At 43.9% G+C, this 17247-nt stretch overlaps 1 protein-coding gene across 15 annotated transcripts in view; it reads left to right on the top strand.

Moving 5' to 3' along the window:
- The window catches only part of EHMT1 (euchromatic histone lysine methyltransferase 1), a 136896-nt gene extending 122995 nt beyond the window's left edge, over nucleotides 1-13901 (top strand). For all 15 annotated transcript variants that reach the window (XM_070758730.1, XM_070758735.1, XM_070758722.1 and 12 more), the window contains 5 exons: nucleotides 1156-1271; nucleotides 3586-3672; nucleotides 6364-6442; nucleotides 11767-11942; nucleotides 12782-13901. In XM_070758730.1, the coding sequence (XP_070614831.1) occupies nucleotides 1156-1271; nucleotides 3586-3672; nucleotides 6364-6442; nucleotides 11767-11942; nucleotides 12782-13019 (696 nt within the window). In that variant the 3' untranslated portion in view covers nucleotides 13020-13901. The remainder of the gene's footprint in view (nucleotides 1-1155; nucleotides 1272-3585; nucleotides 3673-6363; nucleotides 6443-11766; nucleotides 11943-12781) is intronic.
- Nucleotides 13902-17247: the final 3346 nt, after the last annotated feature.

Consider the following 17247-nt stretch of genomic DNA (forward strand, 5'->3'; position numbering starts at 1 on the left):
GACTGTCCATTCATATATATATATATATATATATATATATATATATATATATATATATATATATATATATTTGTTTTCGTAATTCCAATCTTTGTGTTGTTTTAAATGGAATGTTTGCAACTGACATTTCTTCCTAGTATGTAGTGTGGGGGTGGAGATTTGCTTTGAATGTAGCAAATATATATATATATGTGAAGAGTCCCGCAGGTATCAGAGTATAATGTGGCAATTATGGAACCAGATAAATGACAAAAACACATTTTGTAGAAAACAATAGTTTTATTCTTTAGTGCAAAATATCTTCTACTTTAGTCTTCTATATACAGGAACTTTACTTTAGCTACATTCAGCTTACTTACAAGTAGACATTCAACCAATTCAGGTTTCTAGTAGATCCTAAACCAATCCAGGTTTCTAGTACAGTGTTTCCCAACCTTGGCAACTTGAAGATATTTGCATTCGCTGGCTGGGGAATTCTGGGAGTTGAAGTCCAAATATCTTCAAGTTGCCAAGGTTGGGAAACACTGTTCTAGTAGATCCTAAACCAATCCAAGTTTCTAGTAGATCCTAAACCAATCCAGGTTTCTAGTAGATCCTAAACCAATCCAGGTTTTTAGTAGATCCTAAATCAATCCAGGTTTCTAGTAGATTTTAAACCAATCCAGGTTTCTAGTAGATCCCAAACCAACCCAGGTTTCTAGCAGATACTAAAGCAATCCAGATTTCTTTTTATCACTTTCACTACTCTACTCAATATTTAACTCACGCTCAAACTGCTCCAGCCAGCCAACTAACAGCCACCACCATCAACAGCATACAACATCAGATGGTCAAATCATGGTGAAGTTGATTTGCATCTTATAATGCTCTGGTCCAATCAAATTGCAGTTCACACCCTATGACTCGGCATTAGCATGCTTTACATTCTACTTTTACCTAATATGGTAATACATCCAACTTTTTTACATCCAACTTTTTGCTAATCCTGACCCGGGCTGCGTGGAGATTCCTGGGTGGGGCGTTAGGCAGTCCTTGGAACAACTAGTTTGGTGAATCAAATTAAAAATTAACATCCGGTTCACCCCAAACTGGTCCGAACCATCTGAATCCCACCCCTGGTTACTAAAAACCTCCCTTTTTCTCCCCCGGGTGTAGGATGGACGGCTGCTGCCAGAATTCAACACGGCTGAACCTCCGTTAATTTTCGAGTGTAACCATGCCTGTTCCTGTTGGAGAAACTGCCGGAATCGGGTGGTGCAAAACGGACTCCGGTAAGATGTTCCAGATTTTCTTTGGCCATCCGTTTATAGCCGGGGAGGAGAGAGTTAAGAATGATGTCTAGTTTAGTGAAAAGAAGGAGCAGGGGTGACATCATCATCATCATCATCATCATCATCATCATCATCATCATCATTATTATTATTATTATTATTATTATTAATTGGATATGTATGCTGTCCCTCTCCGAGGACTCGGGGCGGCTCACAACATATCAAAACAATATACAATAGACATATCTAAAAAAAATCCAATTAATAGAGCTAAAAAACTTTTAAAACTCTAATAAGATAGAAACACAGAAGATTGAAATCAGAAAAAGACCTCATGGTCCATCTAGTCTGCCCTTATACTATTTCTTGTATTTTATCTTAGGATGGATATATGTTTATCCCAGGCATGTTTAAATTCAGTTACTGTGGATTTACCAACCACGTCTGCTGGAAGTTTGTTCCAAGGATCTACTACTCTTTCAGTAAAATGCTTGGCTGCATAGCTAGAGGTATAACAAGCAGGAAGAGGGAGATTGTGATCCTGCTGTATAGAGCGCTGGTGCGACCCCATTTGGAATAATCAGTTCTGGAGACCTCACCTACAAAAAGATATTGACAAAATTGAACGGGTCCAAAGACGGGCTACAAGAATGGTGGAAGGTCTTAAGCATAAAACGTATCAGGAAAGACTTCATGAACTCAATCTGTATAGTCTGGAGGACAGAAGGGAAAGGGGGGACATGATCGAAACATTTAAATACGTGAAAGGGTTAAATAAGGTTCAGGAAAGAAATATTTTTAATAGGAAAGTGAACCCAAGAACAAGGGGGCACAACCTGAGGTTAGTTGGGGGACATATCAAAAGCAATATGAGAAAATATTATTTTACTGAAAGAGTAGTAGATCCTTGGAACAAACTTCCAGCAGACGTGGTTGGTAAATCCACAGTAACTGAATTTAAACATGCCTGGGATAAACATATATCCATTGTAAGATAAAATACAGGAAATAGTATAAGGGCAGACTAGATGGACCATGAGGTCTTTTTCTGCCGTCAGTCTTCTAAGTTTCTATGTTTCTAAATACGTGAAAGGGTTAAATAAGGTTCAGGAAAGAAATGTTTTTAATAGAAAAGTGAACCCAAGAACAAGGGGGCACAATCTGAGGTTAGTTGGGGGAAAGATTAGAAGTAACGTGAGAAAATATCCTTTCCCTACGTCCTGACTGTTTAATTTAAATTCAGATTTAAAATCATTCATTCCCATTCACACAGCAAGACATATTACGCTCGTCGGCCAGGGGACTAGGGTCTAATGGCCCCAAGGCTGGCAGGCACAGATAGGTCTTTAAACTTTTACGGAAAGTGAGGAGGGTGGGGGCAGTGCGAATCTCTGGGGGGAAGATATGATAGTGGTGTTCCAATATCCGAGGGGCTGCCACAAAGAAAGAGGGGGGTCAACCTATTTTCCAAAGCACCTGAAGGCAGGGCACGAAGCGAAGGATGGACACTCATCAAGGAGAAAGAAGCCACCTAGTACTAAGGAGGGATTTCTCAATGGTGAAAACGATTAATTGTGGGAAGGATTTTCCTCCAGAAGTTGTTGAATGCTCCAACGCTGGAGGTTTTTAATAAAGGAGAGATCGAACGACTATCGGTTTGGAATGGTGTAGGACAGTGATGGTGAACCTTTTTTTCCTTGGGTACCAAAAGAACATGTGCGAGTGCCCACACCCATAATTCAATGCCTGGGTAGGGCGAAAACAGCTTTCTCTGCCTCTTGGAGGCCCTCGGAGGGCTGGAAATGGCCTGTTTCCCAACTTCTGGTGGGCCCAATAGGCTCGTGTTTCGCCCTCCCCATGCTCCAAAGGCTTCCCTGGAACCAAGGGAGTATAGAAAGGCTTTCCCCTTCCGCCCAGAAGCTCTCTGGAAACCAAAAAGACCCTCCCAGAGCCTCTGTGTGAGCCAAAGGCCGACACACACATGCATGTTGGAGCTGAGCTAGGGCAACTGCTTACGTGCCAGTAGATATGGCTTCGCGTGACACCTGTGGCACCCGTACCATAGGTTCGCCATCACTGGTGTAGGATCTCCTGCTTGAGTATAAGGTCTGGCTGGAATAGGGGTCACCAACCGGTGGTCCATGGACCCCTTGTGGTCTGCGAGAAAATTTTGGGTGGTTTATACTGTACTAAATCTGGTCCGGATACTTGCAATGAATGTTTGTGTTGCTGCAGAGAGTTGAACACCCACTGGTGGGTGAGATGGTGGTCTTGTAGAGCTTCACAGGGCTGCCTCTCTTCTCTCTTTTTTCAGGACAAGGTTGCAACTTTTCCGGACGAGGAAGATGGGCTGGGGCGTGAGGACGATGCAAGACATTCCGCTGGGGACTTTTGTGTGCGAGTGAGTGCTGCCTTCTTCTTCTTCTTCTTTTTTTTTTGTGAATCCAGGGATGAAAGAGAGGAAGGACTGGAGATCAGAGGACCAGCTGTCCCTTGTGATCTAGGTGTTCCCAAACCATAAAGCAGACTCCCTGTGCCGACAAAGCCCCCTCCTTATTCAGTTGCTGTGAATTCTTCTCATTCGCATCCAGCAAAGTCTTTCAAGAGAGCATTTGCAGTTGTTAGAATGCTAAGGAATCATTCGTACTGTTCCTAAAACAAACTTATGCAGAGTAGATGTGTTAGTGGCAGATATCCAGTCAATAACAGAGACCAATAGAATTTGAGTATAAATATTATTTACATATATTCAATAGAGTAGTCATTAAACAGTCCAGGTCATACATATATATTTTATTTATTTATTTATTAGATTTGTATGCCGCCCCTCTCCACAGATATATTAATCAATCATATACAAACCAAGATCAGAACACACAGTTCTATACACACAGCAATTCTACAATAAGAGTCCCCTGCAGAACACATAGTTCTATACACACAGCAATTCTACTACAATTCTCCCCCATACATATATAATACCATAAGTATTGATTTTGGCATATTTGGTTTTCTTCCCGTGTGAGTTACAGAGATTCCTGGCGATGTTTTGACGAGGTCCCACTCGTCATCTTCAGGCTGATGCTTTCAGCTTTGTGCTAGGGCGAACCATAAGGATTACGTACATAAACAATACATAGACCAACATTTAGCACAAAATAAGTCTACAGTATAGTATAGTCAGAGAGAGAGAGAGAGAGAGAGAGAGACACAGAGAGAGAGACAGAGACAGAGAGTGAGAGAGAGAGAGATAGAGAGATAGAGAGATAGAGAGAGAAACAGACAGAGAGAGAGACAGAGAGAGAGAGAGACAGAGAGAGAGAGACAGAGAGAGAGAGAGAGAGACAGAGAGAGAGAGACAGAGAGAGAGAGACACACACACACAGAGAGAGAGAGAGAGACAGAGACAGAGACAGAGAGAGAGTGAGAGGCATTCTGGCTCCCTCTTATAGCTAATTGCAGCACTAGCCCTTAAAGCAACATTGTGCTAATTTCTCTAAACATACATTGCTGGTTAGTTCATATATTGACTTATTGTCTCCTGCAAACTCCCCTCCCTTATCACTCCTCTTTTATTCCCTATGGGAGGGGCAGTTCACCGTCCACTTGTGGCCTTACTCCCAATTCCACCCTTGTTCCTCAGCTGTTCCCTTCATCCAGCAGCTCTGTGCATACATTCACTGGGAACAGGATCCAGCTGTTCCTCGGCCTTACTGATATCTGATTCCAAAGGCAGCTGATAACTGTCAGACAGCCTTGGTCCTGTCTCTGCCTTGGATGCAGAGCACTCGTCCCAGCCTTCCCTAGACTCCAGGACTGGCCCATGTTCCTCCCCAACCTCCTCACTGTCCGAATCTGCAGCCAGATCCGTTGGCCACTGGCAGACCACGACATTGCCTTAGGCCATGTGCGACACATGGGCTGTTCCCGACTCCTCCTGATTAGTTCCTTCACTGGCTCCTTTCCCAAAATTGTATGCATCTCAAGCCAAGCAATGGATAGATTGATGCCTCTTGGCTCTTTTGCTTGGGTTTCACCCAGATAGCTTGGGGTCAGCTGCCTGGACAGTTTTCAGCCAGATTTCTAAACTCTGTGTGTGTGTGTGTGTGTGTGTGTGTGTGTGTAAACAGTATAAATCTCTGGAAAGGATAGTCCGTCCCGTGCTACACAATACGACAGGAGGTAATTTCGATCGGATTGATTGAGGGGTGTCTTGATGGTACCCTGACTTTAAAAATCTGGGCTGAATGCGTGGGATGGATACCTCAATACGTACAGCCACAGGGCAGGCTGTTTCCGTCACTAAGTGAGACAGTTTATTTATTTATTTATTTATCTATTTATTTATTTATTTGTTTGTTTTATTTGTTTATATATTTATTTATTTATCTATTTATTTATTTAATTTATCTATCTATCTATCTATCTATCTATCTATCTATCTATCTATCTATCTATCTATCTATCTATCTATTTATTAGATTTGTATGCCGCCCCTCTCCGTAGACTCAGGGCGGCTCACAACAATAACAAAGACAATGTAAGAACAAATCTAATAATTTAAAGAACACTAAAAACCCCATTATTAAAAAGCAAGCATACACACAAACATACCATGTATAAACTGTATAGGCCCAGGGGATATGTCTCAGTTCCCCCATGCCTGACGGCAGAGATGGGTCTTAAGAATTTTACGAAAGGCAAGGAGGGTGGGGGAAGTTCTGATCTCCGGGGGGAGCTGGTTCCAAAGGGTCGGGGCTGCCACAGAGAAGGCTCTTCCCCTGGGTCCCGCCAAACGACATTGTTTAGTCGACGGGACCCGGAGAAGGCCAACTCTGTGGGACCTAACCGGTCGCTGGGATTTGTGCGGCAGAAGGCGGTCCCGGAGATATTGTTAAGTTAGTTTTGCCTCATTTTCCAGGAATTAAAAAAATCCCATTAAAGCTCAGTGGCCTTTTGAAAAATAACCTTTTGCGACATTCGTCCTTTAATCGTCCTTAATTTTTTTAAAAAAAAATCACGTATTGGACTCTGCACGATATAGAGACATTTTTTTTTTGATGTGGGGGGGCTGTTTGTTGTGTCCCTGCAGATACGTCGGAGAGCTGATTTCTGACTCGGAGGCAAACGTCCGTGAGGAAGACTGCTATCTTTTTGACCTTGGCAACAAGGTAAAGGTGGTGTGTGTGTGTTTGTTTTTCTTAAATTGCTAAGGATTTCAAGGGCGAGTGGAAGTGCTAAAATGAATTCTCCGCCACCCTTCTCTCCCTTCTCCTTCCGTCTTGCATCACACTGGGTGGAACACGATCTTTGAGGACGGCGTGTGAAGCTCTTTTCACCTTTGAAACAGCAAAGGTCCCAGGGAAGCTCAGTAATAATTGCAGAAAAAAACTTGAGTGTGCAGAAATGAGTAAACTTGACTACTGAACTACAAGATAAGGAAGAAACGGAATTCTATTAAGATATGGGGGAAATGGTACAATTGGTTACATTACAAGAACCAAATACAAACAATAAATGAGAAAGGTAGGTTAGGTAAGGTAGGTAGGTAGGTAGGTAGGTAGGTAGGTAGATAGATAGATAGATAGATAGATAGATAGATAGATAGATAGATAGATAGATAGATAGATAGATAGATCCACAGTAACTGAATTTAAACATGCCTGGGATAAACATATATCCTTCCTAAGATTAAATACAGGAAATAGTATAAGGGCAGACTAGATGGACCATGAGGTCTTTTTTTGCCGTCAATCTTCTTTGTTTCTAGGTTTCTAGACAGACAGATGGACAGACAGACAGGCAGATTTATTCGACTTCTATGCTTCCCAATCCCAAAGGACTCAGGGCGGCTTACTACAGCAATATAAATACAATATAAATAGATACAAAATGATAGAAAGAAGTCGAACTAAAACATTATTTTAAATGAAAACCCCATTAAAAAGTTATTATAAAAAGGACAGTCACAATCATATACATGCACACCATTCATACAGTTGGCCATCAAAGATGTAAATTTATAGCGCCCAGGCCTGCCGGCAAAGCCAGGTTTTCATGGCGTTGCGAAACGCCAGCAGGGCGGGAGCAGTACGGACATCGGGCAGTAGTTTGTTAGATAGATAGATAGATGGATGGATGGATAGATAGATAGAGATGGAGAGATAGAGAGATAGATAGATAGATAGATATCGATAGAGAGATAGATAGAGAGATAGATAATAGATGATAGATAGATAGATAGATAGATAGATAGATGATAGATAGATAAATAGATAGATAGATGATAGATAGATAGATGATAGAGAGATAGAGATAGATAGATAGATAGATAGATGATAGATAGATAGATGATAGATAGATAGATAGATAGATGATAGATAGCTAGATAGATGATAGGTAGCTAGATAGATAGCTAGATAGCTAGATAGATGATAGATAGATAGATAGATAGATGATTGATAGATAGATAGAGAGATAGATAGATAGAGATAGATAGATAGATGATAGATAGATAGATGATAGATAGATGATAGATAGATAGATAGATAGATAGATAGATAGATAGATAGATAGATAGATAGATAGAGATCTAACCACTGTGCCACCCGGGCTCCTGGGAAATAAGGGCAAGCACTTATTTTAGGGTTTTTAAAAAAATACATAACACAGGGTCTTATTTTCAGGGAAACACGGTTACGTTCCCCCTGCCCCAAGTGAAAATGTTTCTCCACGTACTTATGTGACCTAAAACACGCATTTAAACCAGAAGAAGTTTTCTCGGTGCATCAGGGAGGCCAATTTTCATCTTCCTTAAACTCCAAAGCTTCCAAGCTTTCCTTCCTCCTCCCACTCTTGCTATTGAACCTGACAATCCAATTACAGTAAACCCAGGCCTTGCAGGATGCCTACTTACAAGCAAATGAAATTACCCACTTAAAAGGGGAGGGGGAGTGGGCAGGAAGGACAGAGGGGAAGGCAGGGAGAATTGAGAAGCAACGTGCACTTCTTCCAACAGTAGATGATGGAACATTTTTGGTCTCTTCGCACTGCCGGCATTCTCCTGGAAAGGCACAGTTGGTTCGGGCAGCGCACGATTCTTGCAAAAGTGGCAGATTTGTTTACCGTGTTTTTCAGTTATAATAATAATAATAATAATAATAATAATAATAATAATAATAATAATCATAATCATAATAATAATAATAATCATCATCATCATCACCATAATCATAATATAATAATAATAATAATAATAATAATAATAATAATAATAATAATAATAATAATAATAATAATAATTATTATTATTATTATTATTATTATTATTTATTAGATTTGTATGCCGCCCCTCTCCGAAGACTCGGGGCGGCTCACAACAATGATAAAAACAATATTATACTGGCACAAATCTTAATATTAAAAAAAACTAAAAACCCTATCATAATTAAAAACCAAACAGCACATACATACCAAACATAAATTATAATAAGCCTGGGGGAAAGGTGTCTCAAATCCCCCATGCCTGGCGGTATAGGTGGGTCTTAAGTAGTTTACGGAAGACAAGGAGGGTGGGAGCAGTTCTAATCTCCAGGGGGAGTTGATTCCAGAGGGCCGGGGCCGCCACAGAGAAGGCTCTTCCCCTGGGGCCCGCCAGAGGACATTGTTTAGTCGACGGGACCCGGAGAAGGCCAACTCTGTGGGACCTTATCGGCCGCTGGGATTCGTGCGGTAGCAGCCAGTTCCAGAGGTACTCTGGTCCAATGCCATGTAGGGCTTTATAAGATGCACATCTTACTTTTGGGAGAGGAAAATAGGGAATCTGCTTACCAGATCTGGGTAGCCTCATTAGCCAACACATTATTTTATTGCCTGGTTAGGGCTCTAAAAGAACTTTATTCAGAGAGAGTAACAGTGAAAGAGCTTGCAAGCCAGTTAAAAACTGGGAACATCATTAGCACCTGGAAAGAAACATTCGAACAAGTAGAGCAATGAAAAAAACCCCTGGAAAGTCTTAAGGCTTGGAAAACATGCTTCGCACAGAGTAATAATGAAAGAGCTTGCAAGCTGGTAAGAGCTGAGAACATCATTAGCACCTGGTTAGGGCTGGGAAGAAATTTATTCGGAGAAAATTAGAGCAATGAAAACAACCCTGCAAAGACTTAGGGCTTGGAAAACATTCTTTGTAGAGAGTAAAAACGAAAGAGCCTGCAAGGTAAGAGCTGGGAAGATCGTTAGCAGCTAGTTAGAGAGAGGGGGAGAGAGGAGAGAGAGGGAGAAAGCAAGAGAGAAGCAAAGAGATGGAGAGAGAGAGGGAGAGAGAGAGAGACAGACAGATGGGGGAGAGAGAGAAAGAGGGGAGAGAGGTAGAAAGCAAGAGAATCAGAGATGGAGAGAGACAGACAGAGAGAGAAAGAGTGGGAGCGAGACAGACGGGAGAGAGAGGGAGAGGGGAAGAGAGGTAGAAAGCAAGACAGACGCAAAAAGATGGAGAGAGAGAGAGAGACAGACAGAGATGGGGGAGAGATAGACGGGAGAGGGAGAGAAAGAGAGACAGACAGAGACGGGGAGAGAAAGAGGGGGGAGAGAGAGATGGAAGGGAGAGGGGGAGAGATAGAAAGCAAGAGAGAAGCAAAGAGATGGAGAGAGATAGAGAAAGAGAGAGACAGACAGATGGGGGAGAGAGAAAGAGAGGGGGAAAGAGAGAGAAAGCAAGAGAGAAGCAAAGAGAGGGAAAGAAAGAAGGGGAGAGAGAGGGAGGGGGAGAGAGTGTGTGTTTGTGTGTGTGCAAAAGTCTGAGACAAAATCACCAGTTCTAAATCCGACACTGCCGTTTCAAGGCATAAGCACTAAACTGCTGTTTGATCTTCTTTGCTTTGATTGTGTTTCAAATTCATTCAGACAAATTGCTACCAAGTGGAGGGTGTGTGTGTAAGTGAATAACTGCAGCATTCACAAATGGGAGGTTTTGACACGGTGGGAGTACCAGCCCCCATCAGCCGTTCCTTGAACGGAGCCGTATGTGATTCCAGTGATTGCTTTTAAACTACTCATTCTTTGCTCACATCCAGCTGGACGTGGGATTCTTGGTTATTGCATGAAGGTGGCCTGATTTAATAACTTCCTCCTCCTCCTCCCTCCCTCTTCCACTCCTTCTCCCCCTCCCCATTCTTCTCTTCCTCATCTTTCTTTTCCCCCTCCACTCCCTCTCTCCCTCTTCTTTCATTCCTTCACCCTCTTCTTCCTCCCCTCCTCCTCTGCTGCCATTGACTTAGGTGGTTTCTGCTCAGAGAAATTCCATATTGAAATTTGGTTGGCTTTGTTGGAGGACTTCCTTCCTTCTGTTCTGTCCCAGTGACGAGCCCCCCAGGAAATAGGCCCCCACACTTTAAGCTTTTACTTCTAACATTTTACGAGAAGTGAAGTTTGGTTTTAATGGTTCAGAAAATGAAGAAATAAGTCTGTTCGGTGCCAACTGCTAATTAGCATTCCCGCATTGGGCCAGAATCCAAGCAGAAACTAAAACAAGCAGATCATTTTTTCGATCACACAAATCTCATTGGTGGACCTACTCTGAATTGCCAGGAAGCCTGGGTATAATTAGTCCAAATTTCCAGTTTGTAAATCATCATTGAAACAATAATATCCAAGAGAGAAGTCCAAGCGAACAGCTGGGACAATGCCAAAGTTGACTTGCACAACAAATCATGACGTGACTAAGCCTTAAATAGCCCAAGGGTGTGGCCAATTGTTCTACTGATCTATTTACACATAGACCTCCTCTTGCTTAACCATTCCTGCCTTCTAGCAACTCTGCGTAGCCTAGCATGAAGAAGAGGCTCCTTCTCTTCTCCTGAGTCACTTATAGGCACCTTGGGAGGTATAGAAGGCCCTGATTGGCTTTCAGCCTCTGTCAACAAAACCTTTCTGACCTCCTTGCTATCGGACTCGGTTGCCAAATGCACGGGCCTATAGCCACAACTGTCTCTCGATCCTCGGGATCCGTGCCCAGCAGTGCCGGATGTGGACAGGCTACAACACCCTTCCTTCCTTCCTTCCTTCCTTCCTTCCTTCCTTCCTTCCTTCCTTCCTTCCTTCCTTCCTTCCTTCCTTCCTACCTACCTACCTACCTACCTTCTCTCTTCTTTAGTTTTTTCCTTCCTTCCTGCCTGCCTGCCTTCTCTCTTCTTTTTTTTTCTTCCTTCTTCCTCCCTCCCTTCCTTCCCTACTTAATTAGTTCCTTCCTTCCTTCCTTTCCTCCCTCCCTTCCTTTCTTCCCCCTCTCTTCTTTTGTTCTTTCCTTCTTTCCTTGTTGTGACCTCTATTCCTTAGTCTATTGCCTTTGGCACCAAGAGCCGTTGGGTGTCGGGAGCCAGATCTGACCTGACCCTTAAATCAGGCCTCAACACCGAGTGTTTCGAAAGCCTCCACCGTTGTCTTTACACCCTTCTTTTATCCCCCATTAAAACCCTTCTTCCCGTCTTCTCTTCTCCAGGACCGGGACGTCTACTGCATCGATGCTCGTTTCTACGGCAACATCAGCCGCTTCATCAACCACTTCTGCGAGCCCAACCTCATCGCCGTGCGAGTCTTCATGTCCCACCAGGATCTGCGCTTCCCCAGAATCGCCTTCTTCAGCAGCAGACAGATAGAGGCAGGGGAAGAAATTGGGTACGGGTGCTTTGCCCCCCAAAAGCGGGAGTAGAGAGACGGAGGTCAAGGCGGGGTGGGGCGGGGGGATGTTGGGGGCAGTTCTTCTCCTGTTACTCCCTCCCCTGGAGAGGAAGTAGCCCCCTTGCCCCATCCCATCTTCTCTTCGCCATCCAGAGTTGTCTGGTTTTATTTATTTATTATTTATTTATTGGTTTATTCAATGTTGCAATAAAAGATATAAAACTATAAAAATGTAAAAAAAAGGTAACCTAAGGAAAAAAACAATGGCAAAAATGAAAGGAAAATGGAAAAACAAAAATGTAAACTGTTTCAACTCCTACCCTTAAAATGTCGCTACAGAGCACTGCACACCAAGACAACTCGACACAAGAACAGTTTTTCCCCCGAACGCCATCACTCTGCTAAACAAATAATTCCCTCCACACTGCCAAACTATTTACTAAGCCTGCACTACTATTTCTAATAGGTTTTTCCTATCATTCCTCTCACCCATTTCTTCCAATTATGACTGTATGTCTGTAACTTGTTGCTTGTATCCTTAAGATTTTTATTAATGTTGATTGTTTCCTCATTGCTTATTTGACCCCTATGACAATCATTAAGTGTTGGACCTCATGATTCTTGACAAATGTATCTTGCCTTTTATGTACACTGAGAGCATCTGCACCAAAGACAAATTCCTTGTGTGTGCAATCCCACTTGGCCAATAAAAATTTCTATTCTATTCTATTCTAAAAGAAAAGATAAGATACAAAAAGTGATTCCTCCTCTTCATAAAATTACACACAAAACTGAATTGTAAGCGATCCCTTACTAACAGTTCCTATTTCCCGCAGGTTCGACTACGGTGAGAGATTCTGGAACATTAAAGCCAAATACTTCAGCTGTCTCTGCGACTCGCCCAAATGCAGGCACTCGAGCGCTGTCCTGGCTCAGCGGCAGGCCAGTGTGGAGGCAGGTGACGCCGCCGCTTCTACAGCCACCGCCTCCTCGCCGGAGACCCCTGAGAACAGACTCCCGGACACCAGTTCGGCCGCCTTGGCATCCCCGTCTACTTTGGGAGGACTTCCCTGAAGAGCCCGAGCTCCCCTCTCGAGCCAGGCCGTGACATCGAAGACGATGCTATTGCGTCGGTTTCGTTTTGCCCTTTTTCCCCCCGGCGAGCCTGCGTCCGCCGTGACTGGTTCCCCTTTTGGGGTGTGTGTGTGGACGGTGGCGGCGTGGTGCTCAGCCCTCCTCCCTTCCTTCTTCCCTCCCTCCTTCCCTTCCCTCTCGCGACGTGGCAGGGGGAAGGCTGCCTCGCCGTGGCCGAAGGAGGCTTTTCTTTCTCTCTCTCTTTCTCCCCTCCCTCTCTTTTAATGTGATAAGTGTTCTCCAAGCCCCCTCCCCTCCTCGTTGGAAACAAGGAACGTTGAAATGGACAGCTCGCAGAAACCGTCGCTCCCCGTCGGCGAGCGGGGGGGACAAACTCTTGCGGAGAGTCTCGGAGATTTGCGCCGGTTTTGGCACATATCTGAGAATTTTTTTTTTAATTTTTATTTTTGGCTTGCTGTTATTGAATCTTCCCTCCCACCCACTCATTTGCTGGCTGCCCCGGGCTTTGGAAGAGGAAGTCAAGCAGAGACCAAGTCCGATAAATTCTTGGTTCGTTGCTCGCTCCTCCATCCCGATTTAACCCAGGTCAAAGGGAGCGGCCCTCTGGGATTTCTCCGTTACGCCCCTAGTCCTTGGGTAGAGCTGCTCCTTACTCTATCCCCGCAGCGTTGTTATTATTATGATGACTATTATTCCTTTTATTTGTTAACGTTTAAAATAATTTTATTTTTTCCCCCTTTCCTGCCTCTTCCCTCCCTGTTTTCAAACCACGCTGACTCCAAATCGGAAGGGGGAAACTTTGGGTTGTCGGGAGAGAGTGTGGCATCTTTAAGGAGAGAAATAAAAATTGATATTCTTAGAGACACCCCTTTTTTTTTTCTAAGGGGGGGAGGCATTTCTTAAGTCGAGACTGGAGGATTTTGCAAAGCCCCAGGAGATTTTGTGCCCTCCTGATTTCCTGCAAGCCTCTCGTCTCCTTCCTCTTCGAAAGCTACCCGTTTTTCTGAGTTGGATCAGACCGAGTTTATTTTGTAATGAAATTAGGGGTGGGGTGCGGTAGACAGAGGGAGGACGAGGGTTGGGGTGTTGAACGGACACGTCCCCTTCCTTCTCCTCTCCATCTCCCTGGCACTGTCCTCCTCCTCCTCCTCTTCCTCACCCATCCACGCAACTTCTACGGTGCTGAATTCTCTCTGCGGATTTTTACTGGCGCGACTATAAATTACAGTTGTATAATAAAAACCACACACACACAAAAAAAGAAAAGACAAAAAAAAAGCGATTTTAGTATGAAATGCAGGGACAGGAAAAAAATACACAACACAACCCATCTGGATCCCCCGCCCTTTAAAAAAAAATAATTAAAAAAACCCCACTTCCCCGAATATGTTGTTACGGTAGTAAGCATAAAATGGGGTCGTCGCCTTTTGTGGGATGGCCAAAGAGGTCATTTAATTATTATTTTTATTTCTTTAACTTTTTTCCCCCTTTCATATATCTTTTCAATACTGCAATTAGTGCAGTATCAGGTTTTGGGGTCTTTCTGCCCCCATTCTTTTTTTCTCTTCTAAACAGTACATATGGCTGGGTGTTATTTCTCTTTTTTTCTCTCTCTCTCCTTCCCTCCCTCTCCTCCATTCGTTTTCTGTTCAATGTTTGGACAATGTTTTAAGGGGCGCACTGCCTCTCAGCTCTGTCATTTCCTTGTTCTGTTTTCAATGAGATCAATAATAATAATAATAATAATAATAATAAAAAAAGTGCTTTAAAATAAAACCCCTCCGTTCTTTGCTCGCCGGTCTTGAGCAGAATTCTTTTCGGAGCTGGAAATTTAGCATTTAGACTTATATACTGCTTCACAGTGCTTTTCCAGCCCTCTCTAAGCGGTTTACATAATCATCCTCTCTCCCCCCCCCAACAGTCTGAGTCCTTATTTTATCCCCCTCGGAAGGATGGAAGGCTGAGTCAACCTTGAGCCAGTGGTGAGATTTGAACTGCTGAACTACATCTAACTGTTAGCTGAAGTAGCCTGCAGTGCTGCAGTCTAAACACTGCGCCATCCCAGCTCTTATACAAGGAGTCCTCGGACTTATGACAAGATTCCCAAATTCCCGTCACGAAGCGAGACATTTATTACATGGATTTTGCGCTCCTGTTTCATGACGTCCTGGTTGTTAAGAGAGTCCCTTCAGCTGTTAAAATCAGGAATGTAGTTATTAAGAGTATCCGCCCCAATAAAATTCATTTCTCATAAGGTTGCAACAGTCATAAGCGTGGAAAAACTTGTCTCTAAGACTTCCCCCCCTCAAGCTATTCTAACTTTGAATGGACACCAAAGGAGCTGTTGTTAAGTCTAGGCAGTCCTTAAGGCACAAACAAGAATTAAATCATTGTGGTCGTAGAATGGGTCGTCTGACTGATTTGCCCGCTTTTTTCTTCTTTTTTGGATGGTCACGAAGCATTACGCAGCAGTCGTAAAATAGGACACTGTTGTTTTAAAGCAATTATTTTAAAATGTTAAATGTCTTTTTGGTGGTGGCTGCCTAAAAATCAGAAGTTTCACAAGGTCCGTTGTCATTTTGGATGGTCGTTTTAAGCGGTCGTAAGCAGAGGACCACCGCGTTCACGGTATCCAGGCAATTCCATTGCTGGCGATTGCGTCAAGTCGTGATTCTGTCCGTGTTGCACCTTTCGGTGGACCTCGGCACCAGCAAGTTCAGGAATATCTCAACTGGTTCCAATCCAAAAGAATCTCGGCGAAGAAAAGAGCCGTATATTCAATTGACTCCGTATTTGGGCTTGCTGGTAACGGGTGGGGAAAATGCACCAGGACGATCCAAGCTTTTTGTCATTTATAAATGATCAGATTTGCCCTGGAGCAAGAGTGAGTATTGTTTGTGTGGTTCTGCTGCTCTCTGAACAGCTCCCAAGAGGTTGGGATTGGGTTTTTCCATTGTTTTGCAGGTGTGCTGGTGGTGAAGAATTCTATTTGGTTATGGAATAAGTCTACTGGTCATCTCCTAAAATCCTTTTCTTTCCTTCCTTCCTTCCTTCCTTCCTTCCTTCCTTCCTTCCTTCCTTCCTTCCTTCCTTCCTTCCTTCCTTCCTTCCTTCCTTCCTTCCTTCCTCCCTCCCTCCCTCCCTCCCTCCCTCCCCTTCCCCACTCCACTCTCTCCCACCGCCCCTAATTTCCATCTTTCTCTCATTCCTACCTCATTCCTTCCTATCATTTTCATTCCTACTTCCCTTCCTCCTGTCTTCCTCCTCTCATTTCCATCTCCCTTCCTCTCATTCCTTCCCTCCCTCCCTTGCTCCTCTCATTCCCTTCACTCATCTCTTCTTCCCTTCCTCCTTCCATCCTCTCATTTCCATCCCGTTCCCACTTCTTCCCTGCCTGCCTCCCTTGCTCTTATCATTCCCGTCTCCCTTTCTTCCTCTCATTCCCTCCCTCCCTCCCTCCCTCCCTCTATCCTCTTATTTCCATCTTCCTTCTCTCATTCATTCCCTGCCTGCCTCCCTCCTTTGTGCCTCTCATTTCCATCCTTCCTTCCTCTCATTCCCTCCCTCCCTTCCTCTCATTCACTCCTTGCCCTCGTTCCTTTCTTCCTCTCTCCCTTGCTTCTCTCATTTCCAGCCTCCTTCCTTCCCTGCCTCCTTCCATCTCATTCCCACCTCCTTCTCTCATTCCATCTCTCTTCCTACCTACCCACCTACCTATCTTCTCCCCGCCATGCCCAAGGGGCCTGGGTCGGCATTGTCCTCAGCGCCCTGCCCGCTCCAAAGATGCCAAGGGAGAGGTGCCATCTCTATCGGATGGTTCAGTTCCAACTTCTCCAAACTGCCGATGGGGCCACAACAAGGCTGAGAAATGGCTCTTATTGACTTGCTAGCGGGTGCTAAAAATTGCCTCTGCTGAAATTGTGTCCAACCGGTCCAGACAGACGTGTGACTACTGGACTCTTTTAAAATTATTATTTTGCTGTAAGTTATGAGAAAGCAGGCAAGATGGAATTGTCCAATCTGCCTCTATAGAGGTGAGCTATTTCCTCACTCCGGAGACTTCGCCTTGCAAGGAATATTAGCTCATCTTTCTGATAACGGCTCGCCTTCCATCTCCCCGGCCCCAGGAGAGAAAAGCAACTCTCATCTTTTTTTTTAATTTCCTTTTTGGTGGCACTGTTTGTTCCTCGTCTGGGGCGGGAGAGCC

The sequence above is a fragment of the Erythrolamprus reginae genome, chromosome 8 (assembly GCF_031021105.1).
Source record: "Erythrolamprus reginae isolate rEryReg1 chromosome 8, rEryReg1.hap1, whole genome shotgun sequence".
Classification (NCBI taxonomy): Eukaryota; Metazoa; Chordata; class Lepidosauria; order Squamata; family Dipsadidae; genus Erythrolamprus; species Erythrolamprus reginae.